Source organism: Sceloporus occidentalis, unplaced genomic scaffold (genome assembly GCF_023333645.1).
Source record: "Sceloporus occidentalis isolate IW3139 unplaced genomic scaffold, rSceOcc1.0.p SCAF_8, whole genome shotgun sequence".
NCBI lineage: Eukaryota > Metazoa > Chordata > Lepidosauria > Squamata > Phrynosomatidae > Sceloporus > Sceloporus occidentalis.
The window spans coordinates 8815388-8836374 of record NW_028316988.1 but is presented as its reverse complement, the minus strand read 5'-3'; the positions used below and the strand labels follow the sequence as shown (position 1 = coordinate 8836374).

Genomic DNA, 20987 nt, shown 5'->3' with positions numbered 1-20987 from the left:
AAGGCAGCTCAGAGGAGGAAAACACCCCTTGGACAGTCCTTCCCTCTGCCTCCTCCCCACGGTTCAAAGGGCAGAGCAAGCAGAGGCAGGGAAACCTTGCAGAGCTTTCTTTTTGCACTGCTGTGGCTTTGCTCTCCTCTCCAAGGCAAGGCTCGGAGCTTGGAAGAAAGAACCCAGCCAGCTACAAGTTTCTCTCTTGTGTTAACAAGGGTGGGATGAGGCCACACATTTCCAAAGAAATGTCACCCATGTTCTGATTCATGCGCTTTCAAGTTGGCTCTGAGTGATGGAGAACTTACTCCTGGGTTTTCTTGGCCAGATTTATTCACAAGATGTTTCCCACCGCCTTCTTCTAAGTGTGTTTCCATGGCACAGCAAGGATTTGAATGCTGTTCTCCCAAAGTCTAGTCCAATACTGTATCTACAACATGCAGGCTCTCTGAACAAAGATTTCCATGCCTCCATTGGGAAAACAAATCCCACTGTTAACACAAAAGCATGGCTCTCCCCAGAATCTGAGTCTTATTCAGCATGAAAACAAACCAAACAAATGCTGTGTTTCAAGGAACAAACCACTTTATTGCACCAAATAATTAACTCTCCCAACAACCGGAAATAAAAATCTTGCCACTTTGCAGCTACAAAGTCTACCAAGAGGCGTTAGGAATGCTCACTGTAAGCTAAATATTAAACCAACTCTTTCAAAAAACACAAACGTTTCTTTATTCTCTCATATAAGAGGTGGCTCTTTTAGCCTGGTGTGATGCTACAGTTTCACAACATTGTGTACCAAAGTAGATTTTTCTCTTTGTGGCTCCTCCCTTGCATTCCCCAGCATCACCTTGAATTGGCTATAACTCAGTCTATGGATCTATTCATCTACTCATTCCTTTGTAAAAGGAATCAACACCCTCCAGAAAAGAGATACTGTTAAAGGGAAGCCTGGTTTTGTTTGGGTTTTTTGCACAGGCTCCTCTCCCAAAAGCCAAATGGAAAGCATTCTGATACTTAAGCAGAAAAGGAATAAAAAAGATCAACAATTTTATCATTCTTTTTTTTTCTGACTAGGGAAAAATAAATAATTTTGAGACAGGAAAGACTCCTCTGTAAATGATTTAGATAATCATTGCTTTCTTCTAACTCACTAGGAACTTTGAAGCACTCAATTCTCGCAAAGGACAGTTCCTCTGGTTTAACAAAACCGTACATTGACCCGAGTTCCTTTAGAGACTGGATGCACAACCACAATGAATAATGTTTGCTGTCAAACCTAGCTCTATCGTCTATTGCACTTACGACACCCCAGCTCTGCGGTCCGCCTTCTCACCTAAAGAAAAGAAGGCTCTGCCATTTTTAGGCCCATAGAGATAAAGAAAAGTGAGGCTTAGCTCCTCCAGTGCTTTTAGTGAAACGCTCAAGGAAACAGCAGCAAAGGTGGCGAGGAGACCTGAGTCCTACAAGGCCATGCTTCTCCATGCACAGAGCAGGGCAGCTGCCTCGCAGAGCTCTTGGTAGTCCAGGTTGGCCAAGAAGCATCTTTTCAGTCTTGTTTCGACGCTGCTCTTGCCTCCGAGGCGGTCCACCAGTAAAGTGGCAGCCGACTGGTGAAGCAGCCAGCCAACCATCTTGTTCAGTCTCAGCTCCTTCCGGCTGAGGAGATCTTCACCCCAGAGGCCCAAGTGGAGAACGTTGGCAGCTACGCGGGCAGAGAGCCTCTGAAAGGGGAGAGGAAAGGAAAATGCCGCAACCTCTTCCTCAGGCATACAGACCTGGGGCCTGTTTCATACTACACACAGTTACGGCTCTACAACCCCACATTTCATAGCCACGTGTGCATCTGGAGATTGTAGTAAAGGGGAGGCACTAAGTCTCTGTCTGAGATTCTAAATGCCCTTCCCTAAACTGCAAATCCCAGGAGTCTATAAGGATGGAACCAGGGTACTTAAAGTGGAACCACAGCACTGTGAAAAGTCTCTTGGTATGGTTTTGGCTTGCAAGCGCTTTCCAAGTTTGAGGTGAATTCTGGAAAGCACTCTGGTTTCTTTCTTATTTTTACTTAGTTGCGACGTTTACAGCTCACCTTTCATGCTCAAGGTTGCATACTTGGATCCCCTCTTTCCCACCTTACCTTCACAACAACCCAGTGAGTTAAATTCAAGAATGGAGGGCTGATTGCTATGCTGGGCTGGGCTGTGGTTTATGGGAGTGGCAGCCCAACAGGAATAGGGGTGCCAGGGTGGCAAAAGCTGCCCAAGAAATGCAAGAGGATGAGGATGTTTGGGAGGGGGGAACTGTAACAAAATGCAAACTCTTTCAAGAAAAGACAATACCAAGAACCCTTTGTGAAAGAGAAGACGGTTCTCACCATGGCAGGATCCCGCCGGAGCAACCGTCCCACCAGCTTCTTCACTTCAGGGGGCGCCACTTCTGGCACGGGTGGGAGCTCCTCATCTCGGTAGCTTCTGCTTTCCAGAGCCACCCCCGCTCTGCCGTAGAAAGGGTTGCCAGTGCCAAAAATCTCATAAGCAATCGCCCCGACTGCCCAGGCATCGCTCTTGGTGTAATCGATCACAACACCTGGCCCCGGGGTAGCTGTCACCACCTGGGAGAGGCGGGAGATACAAGTCAAAGGGTGAGGGAGAATATCTAGAAGCAAAGGGAGCTCCTCCAGCAAAGCAAGCAGAAAAGTGGCCCACAGTTTCTTTCAGTGGCTGGCGTGGTGGTGGTGCTAGTGGGTTCACAAGTCAGGACATCCAGTGCTTGTAGAAGTTATTGTTTCAGTTTTTAGACTCCTCTACCCAGGATGCCAGTGTGAGGATGCTGGGAACTATAATCTTAACAGCTCTGAAGAGATCAGAGCAAGCGTGGAGGAAGATGATCCCTTTTCTTTCTGTTATGGTGGTGTCTGTGTGGGGATGCTGGGGAATATAATCTTAAGACGTCACACTGTTTTCCTCTTCTGTAGCTGCTATTTGCATTGGGGGGGCCTCCTCACGGGTGGAGTTGAGGGGGGCAAAGGATTAATGCTCCTCCTCATACCTCTGAATTCAATATGTTTGGGACAGTGCATGAGCCAGCAAGCAGGAGTGCTGGTTACTTGTGGAAAGAGAGTAAGACTTACCTCTGGTGCCATGAGGCAGCTGTTGCCCCCGCGATCCACATACCAGCTGCTAAAGGGCAGCTTCAGACCAATCTTTTCATCAGCCAAACAGCAGCCAAAATCTGTGATGACCAGCCCTGGAAACCCAGCTGCAAATAGCAGGAAAGGGAAGAGAGTGAGGCCACAAATGGACTGAGGGGTAGCTGGCTACAGAGAAGAACTGCAAAACACTTCTACTACAGTGACATGTGTTCCTGGGTAGATAACAAATATGACTGGCAAGGAATACAGTTCTCCCTCTGTGTGGGTGTTGCTCTGGGACCATCCAGCTAAAGAGAAGCCCAACTTTGCAAGAAGAACACTGTGTCAAGGGGAAGGCCCTCCTGGACTCATCCAGAGAGGGAGCAGTTGCAGGGAGCTTGCTTCCCCCTTGCCTACCAAAAATAATATTCTTCAGGGCCAAGAGTAATCTGCTATATGCCATCAGCCAGAGAAGGAGCTGCTGCTCTAATGTGTGTTTTCCTCTTCCTTTTCCATCCCTTTTTCTTCAGGAATGAACCAAAGCCAGTCTTGATTTCACAAGCCACTCAGCAACTATCCCCCAGAGGTCACTCCACTGATAGCATTTATACCAAAGTCTTCTTAGATCACTGTTCTGTCAACTAGTGTTTGGCATTCCCTATTGTGCCAACGACAGAGGTCATGGCCAAATTGAACACTTGGCAAATGGGCTGGAGAGCGAAACAAAACAACCAAACTTTTCAGCTCTCCAAAATGCTGCTTAGCAGAAGTGCCCTTAGCCCTAGTCTATTTCGGCCATTGCTGCAACGTTCTCATCGCACTACAAAACGTTCCTTGGGGCAAGGAGAGCCCATGCTTTCAGGCACTGCCAACTTTTCACAGGTCTGTTAATTTCTTAACTCCAAATGCTGTTTCTTAACTCCTGCCCATCCGAGTCGCATCCAGGCTGGAAGAATGCTCCTGGAATTAATGTTTAACTGGAGGGTGCCTCAAAACAATCCCAGGGCCAAAGTGCTTTGGGCTCCAATGGAGTGTGACTTTGCCCTGGGAATACCTTCACAATCCAGTGATGCTGAATTATTCGCCTATTTGTACTGAGGAATATCAGAAACCACTGGTGTGAAGCCAAACCCAAGCCACAGGTGGCAGGAAATCAGGGATCCAGAGACAAGCTAGCAGCTATCAATTTGCGATTGTAGGGAAGAAGACGCAGCGCAGCCAATGGTATGGCTGTTTAATAAGTCCCTGCTATCTCTCTGTGATAAAACCCATAAGCTCCAGGAGTAGAAACAGGTGGTAAGCAGAGAGGATCAGAGCTATTTCTTATCATGAAGGAGATTTCACGTTGAATGGGATGACTCTATGTAATCTCAGTGATCTCTATATTAGTCACTGAAGAAGGGAAATTCAAGGAGCATCTGGCTTTTTAAAAAGTGTTGGCTGATCTATAGTGTTTGTCATCAGTCTTCTATTGTCAGGTTCCTTGGATCATACATCAAGAGAGTGGCAGGATATAAAGAAAAATTAAATTAAATTAAAATTACAGAGAGATTCCAGCTTCGTTGACCTTTCCCTGTGCAAGACTGCCTCTGGTATCAAAAATGTATTTTGGTCTGTATTCACAAATCATATGGATTATGTATTGACAACACTCATCTTTTTGTTGGGTGAACTTATATGGATTTAGGTCAAGTTTATTGTTTATAACTAAATAACAATTTTAGAGCTTTGCTTATTTCCTGACTCTTTAGGTTTGATCACCACTCAAACCTCCAGGACCAAAAGCATAAAATATACCATTGTCTCAAAAAGAGTAACCTAAAAACACAGCAGAGTTACGTAAGCACAAGCATAGCTTCCGGGGGGCATTACATACCAGAGTCAATTTCAACAAGGATGTTGTCGGACTTCAAATCCCGGTGAGCCACTCCGTGTCGGACAAGGTGGTCCACGCCTTCCAGGAGCTGTAAGAGCATCATGGTGACCAGGCGAGGGGAAGGGCTCCTCTCACAGAGATATTGCCGCAGAGTGTAGGGATACCTAGGGAGGACAAGCAAGATGGAGGTGGAGCTCATCAGCAGAGAGTCGGAAAGCCAAATCTCCCTGGAAATAGAAGCCTGGTCTCTCTAGTCCCTGTGCCATGACACCAAAGACTTCAGTTTCCAAACCTTTCAAATTCTAACTTAAATTTTAGGCCACTGGATATTGTAGTTGAAATCCAAGAAGATATGGAGCTCCACACTTAGCCTACTCTGTCCTATGGTGCAGGGATGAGACTTGTCTGTCTTTTATACTCTTATGTGGCATCTTATACTCCTATCACACACCCCTTTTGTGGTGTCTCCCTCTTACTTGAAGGTGTGAACCTGAATTTCCATGGAAGATAATAGCAGCAACCCAATGAAGGGGAGATTGACCTATTTTTTAACTTCACAAGAACAGCTTGAAAAGTACTGTTATTAGAAAGAGAGGTGAGATTTTGGCTGGCATTCTGCTTGGGATTCACATCTTCATAAGTGGCCTTATGTGTGCACAAAACTGAACTGAATAGTTTTTACAACATCTTATTCACCAAGGGGATGCTATGAAATGCACTTGCTGTTGCTACTGCAATAGAAATGTACTTGCTATTGCTATTGATGTTAAAATTGGGTGCTCCCCACTGAGCATCCAGACATTGGCTAAGAAGTGCCAGAGCGCAACATGAGTTCCCAATGGGCATCAGAAGCGCCTGATGCAAATTGGAGCCTTCTTGCCAGAGCCTGGATGCACATGACTGCAATTCACAAACAGGTTTCCATTGCATTTCGGAAACATAGCTATGGATTTGTAAAGTTTACAAAGTGTAGACTATGATGTAGGAGCTCAGCCAACATCTGAAGCCATGAGGGCTGGAATCTTGATGTGCTTGGAAGCATGCAGACTGTGAACAACCCGTCCCTCTTGACTTACTTTTTCATCACTAAGAAGAGTGTGTGGCTGTGTCCAATTCCAGAGGGATTGAGGGTGGAGGGCAGGACATCTGGATAATCCACCGTTGCTCCGGGGAGCAATGGGACCGTAGAAGTGAATGCTCGGATCACCTGGACTATATTCGGATGTGGCTTCAGCTTCTTCTTCTCAAAGACAGGTTTCCTGTTTTAAGAAGACGTACTGCCATTATTGCAACTTGCAGTTGTCTAACAGTAGTAACTACTAAACCATTTCCCCCTGTCCCACTAAGATGTCTGTAAATGAGCATAAGGAAAAACAATGAGAGAACTTGGGAACTCATTTATAGTACTGATCACAAAAGCACCCTCTTCATTAATGGTGTTACTAACAGTGTGTTCAAAGGCACCCTGTTTAACACTATCTGCTTACCTGGGCAAATATTTTGCACCTAGCAAAACAGATCTCAGTCCTGGTAGATTTTATGATGTGTGTGAGTTTTTTAATGGAAGTAGATCCCACAAGCCTGAAACCTGTTCATTCACAGTTTTGTCAAATAACATCATTGCACCTGCTGCCTTGCAGGCTGACAAATGCAACCTAGACAGAAGCCTGCACACAAGCAAGCTATTCAATACAATGGCTTGAATTTGTTGGATGCAGAACCATTGTTTTCTCTCATGCATAAGTAACTCTGCCAATGTCTCCAAAATTAGTAAATCATACCTGGGAGAAGCGAGTGCTCCAAATTCTCCAGGGAAGGCAGAGCTGCTGGCTGGAACAAGCTCCTGAGACATGCTGCTGAGGATGCCTTCGCTTGAAGACCCAGCCTGAAAGAGCCATCACAAAGAACACTCTTTGTATTGATATGCCAATAATAATATATTTCTCTCTGAAAGCAGGGAGATGAACCACAGTGTGCAAGTTAAACATTTATGCCAGGGGTGGGCAAAGTGGGTTGCATATGTCTCCTAGACACTACTTCTGGATATCTTGAAGTTCCTCAAAGATCCTTTTACCCCTCTCTCCTTCCAATTTTGGGGTCTGCAGTTTTCATGCCAATCTTTCAAACTGCATCAAAATGCAGAAAAAAACACCCTCCTCAGAAAGAGCCCATGCCCAAATCCCTCAGTATTTGACTGTTTACTAGCCAGTGGCAAACAGAAGTAAAATCATATCACTTGATCAAAAGTCTGGAAACCAAGCTTTAGTTTTGTGAGATGTTTAGCCTTCACTGTCAGAGAGTTCTGGTGCCACAACTTACTAATTCCAGGATTCCATTGCAATTAAAATAGTATCAAACTGCATTATTTCTGCAGTGCAGGTGCAATTTAAAATTCTGATTTCCATTTTGGCTGGTATACATCTAAAAACAAAAGCATTTTCCTGCACCCCGGTTTTTCAGTTTTGCACCTCAACATATACCCTGCTTGGCTTTGTGTAAAACAAACCCAACATGATTTACAAAACATTCAGAGAATACAGTGGGTCCTTGGTATCCTCTGGAGTTTGGTTCCATGACCCCCATGGATAACAAAATTCATGGATGCCCAAGTCGCATTAAATACAATGGATAGTAAAATGGCATCTCTTATATAAAATGGCAAAATTAAGGTTTGCTTTTGGGAATTTATATCTTTTGGAACATTTTGAATCTGTGGATGATTGAATCTGCAGGTAGCAAATCCATGGATACCGACAGCCAACATTAAATGTATACGTGCATAAAAACTTATGTTTGCAAGTATATATGTGTGTGCGTGTGTGTATATATATATATCTCGAGGTAATCATTTTGCTCCTCTTTCCTGAGAAGGACCCGATTCTCACCGAAATGTTCCACATCATCTTGATTGCCAAAGGGAAGCCCGGTTTCCAGCTGGTGGCTTTGCAAGGGCTTTCCCCTCCATCAACGCAAACATCCGAAGTATGGCAAGGCTTAGACCCGCCATCTCTTCCTTCCCAGCCAGTCGCAAAAGGAGTGGCGGCTTCATACACAGCAGCGCTGCAGCCTTTGCCGATGGCTTTGCCGATGAAATACTCTTCCAGTTTGAAGCCATGCTGGCGGAACAAGCCCAGCGGTTCTTTCCGGGGCTTGTTCCTCTGGACAAATATGGTCTGCAAAGAAAAGAGACAAGCAGAATACTAGAATCATAGAATCATAGCGTTGGAAGAGACCCCAAGAGCCATCCAGTCCAACCCCATTCTGCCATGCAGGAAATCTCAATCAAAGCATCCTTGACAGATTGCCATCCATCTGCTTGAGTCTCCCATATCATCCGAAACGTTTTGAATCTCCCTGGTCCCCAATTCCAAAAACCGAAATACTCCAAAAACCAACACTTTTTTCATGGGTGGTCGAGATAGTGACCCCTTTGCTTTCTGGTGGTCCAATGTACACAAACTTATTTATGCTCCCTCTATGTTGATGCACAATGTTTCCTGTGTACATGTGCATTTGGGTTTTAGTTTGTTCTTTATTAGTTTCTGTAAGAGTGCTTTTATTGATAATGTTATATAACTGTTATATTTCCTTTATGCTGGAGTGTAATGCTTCCTGTTTACATACGCATTTGCGTTTTAATTTATTTTCATTAGTTCTTTCTAAGAGTGCTTTTATTGATAGTGTTTTTATAACTGAGATGTTTTGGTCACAGACCGTAAATAAACTTAGATACATACACAAAACTCATTCAAAATGCTGTGTATAAAATTACCTTCAGGACACATGCGTTTTGGATTTTGGAATACCTGTATCTGCATATAAATTTACAAATAAATAAATGACCCGCCGGAAGAGATCCGACAGCCAAATATAAAACTCATTGGAAGACCTCTCTCTTCCGGCAGGTCTTTTAATCATGAATTTTAAACACAAATTCTGTATTTAATTATTGCCCAACGTATTGTAATATAAATATTGCATAGAGACTCAGCTTAATATATGTGTTTTATGTAATGGTTGTGTTTCAACTTAGTTGTAACCCACCTCAAAACTTGAGGAGAGGTGGGTAAGAAAACTATTATTTTTATATTACTAAGTAAATAAATAAAAGGTACGTAATGAGAGATTTTGGAGACAGGACCCAAGTCTAAGCATGAAATTCATTGGTGTCTCATTGGTTTACGCTTATAATAGTGTCATTTTGAGGGGAGGTTAATTCCATCTGGGTTGCATCTACACTACAAAATTAACACAGTTTGACACCGCTTTAATGGCCACGGTGTGCCATGCTATGGAACTCTGGGATTTGTAACTGCTGTGAGAGCATGTTCTGTGTATACAAGCAATACGTTATGACAGAGCCGTGACAGTTGAAGTGGTCTCAAACTGCATTAATTTGGCAGTGTGGATGTGTAAAGAGTAGAGCCAGGGCTGTTTGGGGTGTCCAGCACCAGAGTTTGGGAAAGTAACATTTTGGGGGTCTCCCTGAGGCTTATTAACCAAAAAGAATGGCTATATTTTCCTCAGGAGATGCCTAAAGCCGCCATTGCCCTCCCGTCTCCATGGCAACGGGGCCTGGTCCTCTCACTCAAGCCTTCTCGTCGCCATGACAACGGGGCCTAGTCCACCTGCAGGAGCCTGCGAAGCCCTCCCGTCGCTATAGCAACGCGGCCTAGTCCACCTGCAGAAGCCTTCCCGTCGCCATGGCAACGCGGCCTAGTCTTACCTGGATGTCCTGGCAAGCCTCGGCCGCTCTTTTTTGCTCAGCCAGGGCTGGCTCCAGCAACGCCAGGCCGAGGCTGAAGGCCAAGCCGAAGCGGCGGGGTCCGAGGGGGACCCTTTGCCGGAAGACGAGCAGACCCGGCGACGGCGGGCCTCGAGTGAGGCCTAGTCGAGCCGCGGCCTCGCGTAGGAAGCCTGGCCGGGGTTGGGAAGCGGGAGGCCGGGGCGGCAGAGGCGGAGGAGGAGCCTGAGGCGCCCCTCCGAGCCATCGCCACAGCAGCCCCCGACCCAGCCGAGCCCCTCGGCCCAGGGCCTGCCTCAGCGCCATCTTTGGAGGCAGCTAAGCGGTTCTGTTGTTGTTATTGTGTGTGACGGGGATTGTGACGCCTCCAAGGCGGAGCCAAGTGCTTCTGCCCTCTGAGCCCTTGGCTGCATCCACACTGGGGAAATAACCCGGTTTGGCACCGCTTGAACTTGTCTGGCTCAAGGCTATGGAATTCTGGGCCCCACAACAAACTCCTACTCCCAGAATTCCATAGCCTTGAGCCAGACAAGTTAAAGCGGTGCCAAACCGGGTTATTTCCCCAGTGTGGATGCAGCCCTTATGTACTTGTTGTTTTTAAAACGAAATAAAGCCATAGCCTTGAAGAAACTGAAGCAATCCCTTTCTTTTTTGGGGTACTACAAAGCCCACAATCCTCCCCTCCATTCACTTGGACTACATGGCCCTTGTTCCAGCTCTGAAGTTGGGTGATTCCAAGCCTCTTCTTCCTCTACTACTCTTTTGAATAAAAGTTTTGTTCCAACTAAAGAAACCATAATACAGTAACAATGGGAAAACATTTCCTTTTCCTAGTTCACTTCTGGTGCAAATGTATCCACAAAACATGCACAAAGCAGAAACCAAGGCTTCTTGCCAGAGTACACAAAATAGTTTGTTTTTCTTGTCACTTTAGGTGCAAATAATAATAATAATAATAATAATAATTATTATTATTATTTGTATCCCGCCTCTCCCTGTATTGGATCGAGGCGAGTAACAACCAACGTAAGCACAATAAAAATAGAACACAACAAGCCACAAGTAAAAAAACATAGTAAAGGCTCAGTCTCCCAAATATATCATCTCATTTTGTTGAATTCATATCAAGATCATAGAATAGACTCATAGAATCATAGAGTTGGAAGAGAGCGCAAGTGCCCTGATCCAGTCCAACCCCATTCTGCCATGCAGGAAATCACAATCAATGCATCCCCATTGACAGATGGCCATCCAGCCTCTGTTTGAAGACCTCTAACTGAACTAAATATACCAATTCCAGAATCAGACTGGTGTAGGGTTGCCATAACCCGGTTGCAACCGGGTTTTTCCCGGTTTTGGCTGCACCTGCCTGGTCACGGCACGGGTGCAGCCAAAAACCGGGAGAAGCCCGGTTGCAGCGGGGTTGCTGGGCAACCCTGGGGCCTCGCTGCCCTCCTCCTCCTCCCCCGCGCATGGCCGCGCAGAGGAAAAGGAGGGCAGCGAGGCCTGAGGCGGAGGAGGCTGCAGGGAGACGGCGCCTCTTGGGCGCAGCCGCGCCAACCTCCCCGCCTCCCTGCAGCCTCCTCCCTCCTTCCTGGCCTCCGCTGGGGCCAGGAACGAGGCAAGGCCGCAGCGATCGCCGCCGGGCTCCCCGCCTCCTTCCTGGCCTCCGCTGGGGCCAGGAACGAGGTGAGGCCCTGGCGATCGCCGCCGGGCTCCTCACCTCCTTCCTGTTCCCCGCGGGGGCCAGGAACGAGGCAAGGCCGCGGCGATGGTCGGCGGCCTGCTCGCCTCCTTCCTGGTCTCCGCTGGGGCCAGGAACGAGGCGAGACCCTGGCGATCGCCGCCGGCTCCTCGCCTCCTTCCTGGTCCCTGCGGGGGCCAGGAACGAGGCGAGGCCCCGATCCTGGCCTCCGATCGCAGCGGGGCCCAGGCGGGGAGGGAAAGCCTCCTTAAGTGGAGGCTTTCCCTCGCCGCTTGGCCTCTGCTCCCTGCCGCGATCGCCAGGAAAATGTAGGACAGAATTTTCAAATGTAGGACACATTTTTTGTGTGTCCTACATTTGAAAATTCTGTTCTATATTTTTCCCGGTTTTGAGGTCCAGCGCTATGGCAACCCTAGATTGGTGTGCTATTTGGTCATCTTCTGTGTTGGAGTCAAGATCAGCTTTAACCAGAGAGAACTTTCTAAGGCTGGTTACACACCGGCAGTTGGGACGTCCGCAGGACGTCCCATTTTAAAAAAGGGGCGTCTCTTCTAGACGCCCCTGGGTCTAATACGGACTGTGTCCATACAATATGGCGCCGGCCCTTCTACATGGCCGGCGCCATATTGACGTATCAGACGCTGAGCGTCCGAACATCGCGCGGCGCTAATGATGTCACAAATGCGCCCTTGGCGCTTCGCGACGTCATCAGTGCGTCGCGGAAAGAAGCTCCATTTTGGAGCTTCTTTTTTGCTCCGTGCGGGAGCCGCGCGGTGTGACTGCTACGGCTCCCGCATGGAGCAAGCGGCGGCAGCAGACCGCCACAAAGCGGTGGTCTGTAGCCCGCCCAAAGCTAGTACATAAATGGTATCTTCTTGACCCCTGTTAGGAAATCATAGATGATAAAATCTATGGCCCCATACAGGCTGCCAAAATAAAGCTGCTTCAGGTCGCTTTGGAGGCATGCTGTTTAAATGTTGCATGCGTTCTAAGAGTCCGGAAGCCACGCCAAAGCCACGATCCAGTCCTAAGGACTGGAGAGCAGCTTCAGCCCAGCTTCCGGACTCTTAAGATGTATGCATAATTTAAACAGCATGCCTCCAAAGTGACCTGAAGCAGCTTTGTTTTGGCAGCCTGTATGGGGGCCATATCACCTTTGTGTTGCAGAGGTTGTCCAGTCATAGGGACTTCTATCCATATGTGGTTATACTGTTCCAAAATTACCCACTTCTGGCACGATGCGATCAACCAAATGGCTTCAATTATTTTTGCCCAGCTCTTTTGTTATTTTCAATATACACAAAAGGTAACAAATCTTTAAGAAACAGAAAGATGATCTCTTTTTTGCTGACAGCAGCTCATCTAGAAGTGGCTAATAATTGGAAAACAGGTCTTGGATCCCTGGAGAGCTGGTGGAAAAGAGTTTGGGATCAATGGCTTATGGAGACATTAACATACAATATGAAATATAACTCAAAACAACAAAAATCAAAGACCTGTTCAGGAAAAATGGTCTCCTCTTAGAGATTACATGAATACGAACTTGACATCCGTTTCTCCTCCATCTAGCCACTGTTCATTATGGACGGTCAGATTTATTTTAAACGAATTGAACTGTGCAAAATTTTAATAAGGAAAGTTTTTAATGACATGAAACTTATTTATGCCATTGTTTTATGATTGCAAGATTTTGTATTTTGTATTATGAATGAAGTATTTTAAAAAAAGAAAAGTAAAAAAAACATAGCAAAACATATAAAATCCAACTCCTTATCTCTCTCCCACCTTAAAATAGTGTTAAAAACAACAGTTCCCAATAAAATACTACCAATAAAGTAGTCAATAAAATCAAGTCCGGTGGGAACGGTTATGTAACTGGAAAGTGAACGTTCCCAGGAGGTCAATTTGGGAAGGCCCACCAGAAGAGATCTGTTTTTATTGCCTTCTTAAAGGCCTCCAAAGATGTTAGATAGTGGATCCCTTCCGGCAGGTCATTCCAGACTTTTGGAGCGGCAACAGAAAGCGTCCTCTGGGAAGTTGTGACCAGCTTGTTTTCTTAGGCTGCAAGAGAGAGTGCAGGAAGGATTGTATGGGAGGAGGCCTTCCCTCAGGTAAGCTGGACCCAAGCCATACAGGGCTTTATAGGTAATGACCAAAACCTTATACTGTGCCTGGAAGCTTATAGGCAGCCAGTGTAGGTATTTTAAGATAGGTGTAATCTGTCTGCCATGTTTTGGAACAGTTGCAGCTTCTGAACAAGGCATGAGGGTTGCCCCACATAGAGCGCACTGCAGAAATCGAGTCGAGAGGTTACCAGCGAATGTACAACCGTTTCTAGGTTTTCCCGTTCCAGGAAGAGTCGTAGCTGGCAAATCAGCCGGAGATGATAGTGGGCACTCCTGGCATGTATCCATAAAACATGCACTAAGCAGAAACCCACACTTCTTCCTATAATACGCAAAATATTTTTCTTTTCCTAGGTCACTTTAGGTGGAAATGTATCCACAAAACATGCACCAAGCAGAAACCAAAAAATCTTGGTGAACTCTTAAAATTATTATGCGCAGCATGCGGGGAGTTCATGCTCAGAATAACTCAAGGGTTATAATGCTCCCCACTGGATTTTTCTGCTTATAATGCTGTTGTTCTCTCTCTCTTTTTCGTGTTACACAACCGGAGCAAAACACAGTAATTTATGTCCTGTTTTGATTGGAACGGAGCCTCGGAATTAATGTTGGCAGAAGGCGTTTTGTTCCGCCGCAACATTTATAGCCGTGTAGAACCAACAGCTTTTAATTATTGGGAAATTAAAACCCATTACCGTATCCCTGATCGGATTTCGTGGGATCAAACGGTGCAATTGAAAAAGGAACCCTGCTCTTGGGACAAATAAACGCGGCGAGCTTTTCTTCTCCCGTGCGAGGAATAAAACATGAATTAAAGAAGGGTTGCAAAGAAAGGCTGGAAACACAACAATAAAGGTTTAATTCTAGCGTTCGTCTTGCGTCCTACAATATTGGGGTGCACATTCCTAATGTGATTTCTTTCCCAGTTTAAATAGGGATATTTCCAAAATGAATTCTGCAGTCTAGGCCTAGTTTCCATCTCATTCCACCCAACATACACTACTGCATTGCTAAAACACTGTCCCAAAGCAGCATGGGTTTCAGCATAATTACAATTGCAAGAAATCCCTAGTTGTGTATTATTTTGTTGATGCACAGACTAGGTTAGATAAAGCGCAAAGATGTTGCTAACGTCATGCAAAGATGTCAGGTTTGTATTGGATTGTCTTACAAGGGCAAGGTTTCGCTGCATTTTCTCCTCTCTGCTGAGCTAACTGAGCACATACTTCTTTTGCACATTGGACTCACGCTTCATATGTTCATGCAAATAACTTGCATCAAGGGGAGAATTGGGAGGAGGAGAGAAAAACTGGGACAGCTGGAAAAGTGGGATCCTCTTTCCTGCTGCTGCCACACTGCAGAATTAATGCACTTTGGCACCGCATTAACTGCCATGGCGACATCCTATGGAATTCCTGGGAGTTATAGTTTGTTGTGGCATCAAACCTCTCTGACAGAGAGGGCTAAATATCTCACCAAACTCCAAATCCTACAATTCCATAACATGGAGCCATGGCAGTTAAAGTAGTGTCAAGATGCATTAATTTTGCAGTGCAGGTTGGGTCCCCAGTGCAAAGCAGCTTCTTGAGTCCATATGCTGCAACTGAAAAACCTCAAAAGAAAGACATCAGGGGATAATGGAGGTTAGTGTCAGAGAGGAAAACCGGCGAAACGGTTTTTCCGTTTGGCTCTGCAGCTTCCGCAGCCGTTCCTAGCTTTTGTCGGACGTGACAAGCAAATTCCATTTGCAGCGATTCTGAGTTTGAGACAGTTTTGAATAAAGAAAGCATCCGAATCTCATACGAAGCGTGAGACCGGAGCTCAGAAAGAGGTTCCTCGTTTCTGTTTCAGCTTTTCTGGAGATCTTCTGGTCCAAAGGAAAGCGGCAAAAGTTCCTCCAGAGTCTTGTGGATATACGCACTGTTGTCATCCGCCTTGGTCAAATAGATGTCCCAGTGTTTACCAAACTGGAAAAGAGAAAGGGAGCGTGGGTCAGATGAGATATTTAACTTAAAGTCACAGACAAAGCATCAGACCCCAAGAAGAGTATTCTTTGGTCAGACAAGTATAGTGCAACCCAGGCTTACAGGGTCCAAGCACTAGAATTCATTACTATTTTTATTAGCAAGGACTGTATTGTCATCTGTTATCCTCTCCAGAATAAAGGATAAGAGCATCATCCAGAACCCCCAAATCCAAAATACTCCAAAATCCCAAACTGTCCACAGGAGTGGCTGGGAAAGTGACACCTTTGCTTTCGGTATCCGCTTTTGCTTTTGGTATCATATCTCAATACAGTTGTGATAAATTTGTGGTTTGTGGGTTTATTTCCAGCGACCGTGATTTGTGTTAATGGAATCTTAAATGCATTTGATTTTCTTCCTCCTTGCATAAGCCCATCCAATAATTTATCTCCAATAACAGCCGCCAGCAGTTAAACTGTAATCCTTTGGGCAATGTTAAAAGTTGACAGCGAGGAAATGTGGAGCAACCTTTGAGCTCCGGTTAAGAAGATAAAAAGAGCAAGGCTAAATCTGACCAAAAAGACCGTCTTCTCCAGCATTGCTGGCTGGGGATGATGGGAATGGTAGTCCCACACAGCTTGGAGGAGAAGGTCCCACTGTGGAAGATTGGTGCTAGCATTTCATCCAAATGTAAATTTTGATATAGGTTGAGTCTCCATTATCTGGAATTCTGAAATCCAAAATAGTCCCTATTGTCCAGATGGGTGGCTGAGATAGTGACACCTTTGCATTTAAACGATACACAAACTTTGTTTCATACACAATACTATTTCAAAATATTGTACATAAGATGGCTTTCAGGCTATGCGTATAAGGTGCATCGGAAACATAAATGCATTTCGTGTTTAGGGTTGGGTCCCTTCGCCAAGATCTCTCATTATGTATAGGCAAATATTCCAAAATCTGAAATCCAATATGTTTTTGCTTCCAGGCATTTCGGATAAAGGAGGACTCAGCTTGTCTTCTAGCCTAAAGAATGCTGGGACAATGGGCTGGAATGAAAAACAGCATTGTTCACAGCTTTGTGTGTTGTGTATTCAAGGGAAGGAGGGAGGGAAGAAGAAATAAATAAAACAAGCTGTTTACCTCTCTGAGGACTTGTCGGCATGCCCCGCAGGGCACGGCGTAGGAGTCCTGGCTCTTGCTGTTGGAGCAAAACAAGAAGGCATGGGTTCAGGGATCTCACATGCAGTTGCAGCATGCCCTCCAACATGCCATAGATGGAAACTGGAACTGGCCAAGAGTGTGATCAAGGTGACAAAATTCTGGCACCACAACAAACTACAGATCCCAGGATCCATGACAGTTAAAGCAGTGTCCAACTGCATTTAATTTTGCAGTGTGGCAGCAGCTCAGGATCCTGGGAGACCAAGATTTGAATCCCCACTCAGCCACAGAAATCTATGTGGCCATGTTCTAGAAGATGGCATCTCTGAAGATGCCAGCCACAGATGCCAGCGAAACATCAGGAATAAACTCTTCTAGAACATGGCCACAAAGCCCGCAAAACCCACAAAAAACTATAAAAGCCACCAAAATAATTTTTTACGGTGTGTAGGTGGCAAATGAAGCGGCTTTTGGGGAAAGAGGCATCGTACTCACCAGCTGATGGCGATGGCCCGAAATTTCGTATGCCCTTCAGACACTGCCTTCTGAATGGCCGTACGTTCGGCACAGACGCCCAGTGGGTAGCAGGCGTTTTCAACATTGCAACCTAAAGGGAATGCCAACCGAGGTGATTAAGATCTTGCATCGCAAAGGCCGAGCTTTGATACTTACAGCAAAATCGCCGCAAGCGTATTGTGGCCTCAGGGAACATCCCATGGCATGAGCAAAAAACAGAAATTGCAGCCTCCTTTTTGCAAAGGAATGAAACTAGGATTAAAACTTTGCATGGATTAAAACCAGAAGTATTTGTATTCACTGTATTGTTTAGTTCGGATGTCTGCATTTCTGCTCTTCTAAGGACTATGTTGACTGGAAAGGAGACATAATGAAATTAGGAATGGTATATGGATAGGGTTGCCAAAGTGAACACTGGAGACAGCTCCTGTGACCTTTAATAGCTGAATGTCTTGCTTACTACCTGGCTGCATAACAAACAACACTTGCTCAAATTCCTTCTTCTTGTTGTCATTGCATGCCTTCAAGTCATTTCTGACATAGGGCAACCCTAAAGCGAATGTATCGCAGGGTTTTCTTGGCAAGATGTGTTCACCTGGGGTTTCCTTTTGCCTTCGTCTCAGGCGGAGAGAGTGTGGTCTATAACCCTGGACTCCTCAGTGGGTTTCCACATCCAAGCAGAGATTTGAACCCTGGTCTCCGGAGTCCTAGTCCAACTCACAGACGACTAGACCACATTGACTCTCCTTGGGTAAAAATGTGATTCCAGAGCCCCATCTCCAGATTAAACAGATAAGGACCCAGGAAAGTAAAATCACTTTTTTGGACTACAACTCCCTGAATCCTCCAAGCCTGGATGGCCAACAATGCCAGAACATTGCATGCACTCTTCAGTATCTAAATAATCTCTAAGTGGCTTCACTCTTTGCAGGATGCTAGGCATTACAGTCCAACAAGAGAGCAGCTTTCCCAAACTCCAAGTTCCAGGCAGACATGATCTTTGGCAGGTCCACCTGTGAGCGATGCCAGGCCCTGAACAGAGTCAGAAGTCCCCCTTAGCCTCACTTACCTGTGTAGATCTTTCCGTCGGAGGTCAGGAGGGCAGCCCCCACTGGGTAACGGCTGTAGGGGCAGTAGGCAAACTCTTTGGCTTCTCTGGACTTGGCCAAAAGGAGCTCGACACCGTCACGGTCAGCCTCAAAGTCGCCCACCTTGGGCTGTGGAAGGCTATAGGGCTTCTGTGCCATCCTACGACTTGGGTCGGAGGGAATATCTCCGGAAGAAGCCACACATCCAAGAGGGAGAAAGATATGTGCGGATGCTACCTCTGAGCTTCCTCATCCATCCGTTTATGACTGGAGCACTCCACCCAACAAAGTCACACTTTTGTAGACACAACACAGGCCATACATGGCTGGGATGCACACGTCTCCATCTGTGACCTGGCTCAACTTGTGTTTCCTTCTCTCAGTCCATGATCACTCCTTTTTTTGGAGAAAAGAAGGTGGCGTTGATCTTTGATCTCGCTGTATCCGTCTCTCCGTTCGGCCAACCTCAATCACCCTCTGTTTGCAGCCGTCCTCGCCAGGAAAAAGTTCACCCAATTTCTTGGCCGCTGTCAAGGCTAGTGTCCCCAGTTCCTCTCCTCTGGGTTTGTTTGTCCAACTCAGGACTGTGCTGTGTTTTCCAGTTTGCGTGGCTGCAAAAAATAAAATAAAACCATACTGCAATGTGATGGTTGCTACAATCGGTAGTCTGACCTGAGCCTTACGTTTTGGAGACTTGAGCTATTTAGATGCTTCATTTGCAGAGATACGGTGCAACAACAGTGTACTGTCCACCTCTGTGTTTGTGCCAAGAGAGAATTCCTAGTTCTTTTGAGTCTGAATGGAAACTTGTATAGAGACCTTTCCCAAAGAAGGTCACACGCCCAGCAGCAGAAAACTTTGGCAATGAAAGAGAGAGGCGTGGAAGTCCGGACTCTGAAAAGCAGAGAGCGAAAGAAGGAGGGGAGAAAAAAAAGAGTTCATGGCAAAGGCTGCAAAACAGAGGACTTTCATGCTGCATCGTTGTAGTGCCTTGATTCCATTTTAAATGCCATCGCAACCTCCATATGCTCCAAAGTAGTGGGATCCAAAGATATAGCCGTGTTAGTCTGTAGGATCAGTGTGTAGAGAAATTTTGTAGCACCTTTGAGATTCACTGAAAGAAAGAAGTTGGCAGCATGAGTGTCTACTTGTGGCCTGATGTTTAAAAACCGGGAAGAAATAGAGAAAAAAATCAACACTGAGATATGGATAAGCCACAAGGTGGCAGATCGGAACAACATTTTGATTCACGGATTTGGCATTTGGTGTCTGACAATGGTATTAGAAGTGGAGGCGCTGGATGCGAATTCCCTTATCAGCCAAGCTCACATTGCAATTTCTGATCTGCCAAGGTTGAAATGTCAGCCAGCGGCTCATGTCTTAGCAGCCGATCCCCATGTTCCCTCTTTCTCTCTCTGTCGCAATTCCAGATATGTGGTCCTGCAGAGGTTTCCTCCGCCGCTGTCTCCACAATCCCAGTGAGTGGTTGAAAAAGGGATATGGAAAAAAACTTTGGGCATTGATTCAAAGCTGCTTTTTCCATGGCTAGTGCTTGCTAGCCACATGTTGTTGTAGTTGTGTGCCTTCAAGTCGTTTCTGACTTATGGTGGCCTTAAGGCTTATTCTTACATGCAGAACAGACACGAGAAAAGAGGTAGTGGGGAGAAGATCAGAGGCCACTGGTGCCAATGTTCCCCCATTTACTGGATGAGCAAGAGATGTAGCAAGTGAGGAAAAAGAGGAAAAACCTCATTGCTCATCTCCATCCTGCAAAGGCTCAAGCAGCACCCTTAAAAAGGCTCCCAATATCTGTGCCAGACCTACTTCGTGGATCAAGGGTCGCCTCTTTCTTGGGTCTTGCACAAATCCAAAAACAAAGGTCTCTTTCACTCTCCGTACCAGTTTGGGCTTCTGCCATGACACCACTCTGCAAGTCAAGCAATGCTTTTTTTTGGTCTCATATGATGATAAGGGATGCTTTCTTTGTCCAGATTAGAGGTCCAGGTTAGAGGACATAAATCCAAGCCGCACCAGAAATCTGAGAAAGAACAGGTGCACCTCTTTCACTGAAAAGCATGCTTGAATTTTAATCTTACTCCCTTTGGGGTGGTTGCATTCCCTGGCTGGGATGGAGGCCAATTCCGTCCATATTTGTTGCAGGAAAGGCATGTGAATTTTTATGCCTCATCCTTATTGGCAATGTTGAGGCATCTTGTTGATGTTAGCTGCCTTTCAGTCGCCCTAAACTCATGGTGAATGAGATGTCTCCAAGCCCCACTATCCTCCTTTACTCTGCAAATCCATACCTCCCTGATAAGAGTCTCTCCATCTGGAGTGTGGTCTTTCTCTTTCCCTATTGCTTTCAAGCTTAGCAAGCACCATTCTCTTTTCTACATGTCTTCTCATGATATGGCCAAAGTACGTCAGTCTCTGTTTAGTCATCTTGGCTTCTAGGAAGAACTCAGCTTCTTCGTCAATGCAGCGGAAAATCTATTCCATAATTTGCTCCACAATTTGATCCAAACTTTGGTCCTCCGCTGTTTTGGACTTCAGTTCCCATAAGTCCCAGTCAGCCAGCTTGGCTGATGTTCAGCCATTGCATTCAGCACTTTGGACATATCCTTTTAAAAGCGATAACCAAGTTGTTGGATCTATCCTCCCAAAGAGGTCCAGTAGCTTG

The 20987-nt window shown here is 45.9% G+C and overlaps 2 protein-coding genes across 2 annotated transcripts; both read right to left on the bottom strand.

The window, feature by feature from the left end:
* Positions 1–558: 558 nt before the first annotated feature.
* On the bottom strand, positions 559–10192 carry PINK1 (PTEN induced kinase 1). Its single transcript, XM_089534447.1, has 8 exons — positions 9724–10192; positions 7883–8170; positions 6779–6882; positions 6074–6256; positions 4998–5161; positions 3122–3249; positions 2366–2602; positions 559–1715 (listed from the first exon to the last, which is right to left on the bottom strand). The coding sequence occupies exons 1-8, from the start codon at positions 10045–10047 to the stop codon at positions 1455–1457; spliced, it is 1689 nt and encodes a 562-aa protein (XP_089390573.1). The 5' UTR covers positions 10048–10192; the 3' UTR covers positions 559–1454.
* Positions 10193–13134: 2942 nt separating this feature from the next.
* LOC149307806 (cytidine deaminase-like) lies at positions 13135–20542 on the bottom strand. The gene is made up of 4 exons (XM_089534446.1): positions 18289–20542; positions 17199–17310; positions 16683–16740; positions 13135–15539 (listed from the first exon to the last, which is right to left on the bottom strand). Exons 1-4 carry the CDS (start codon positions 18464–18466, stop codon positions 15420–15422), a joined length of 468 nt encoding a protein of 155 aa, XP_089390572.1. The 5' UTR covers positions 18467–20542; the 3' UTR covers positions 13135–15419.
* Positions 20543–20987: the final 445 nt, after the last annotated feature.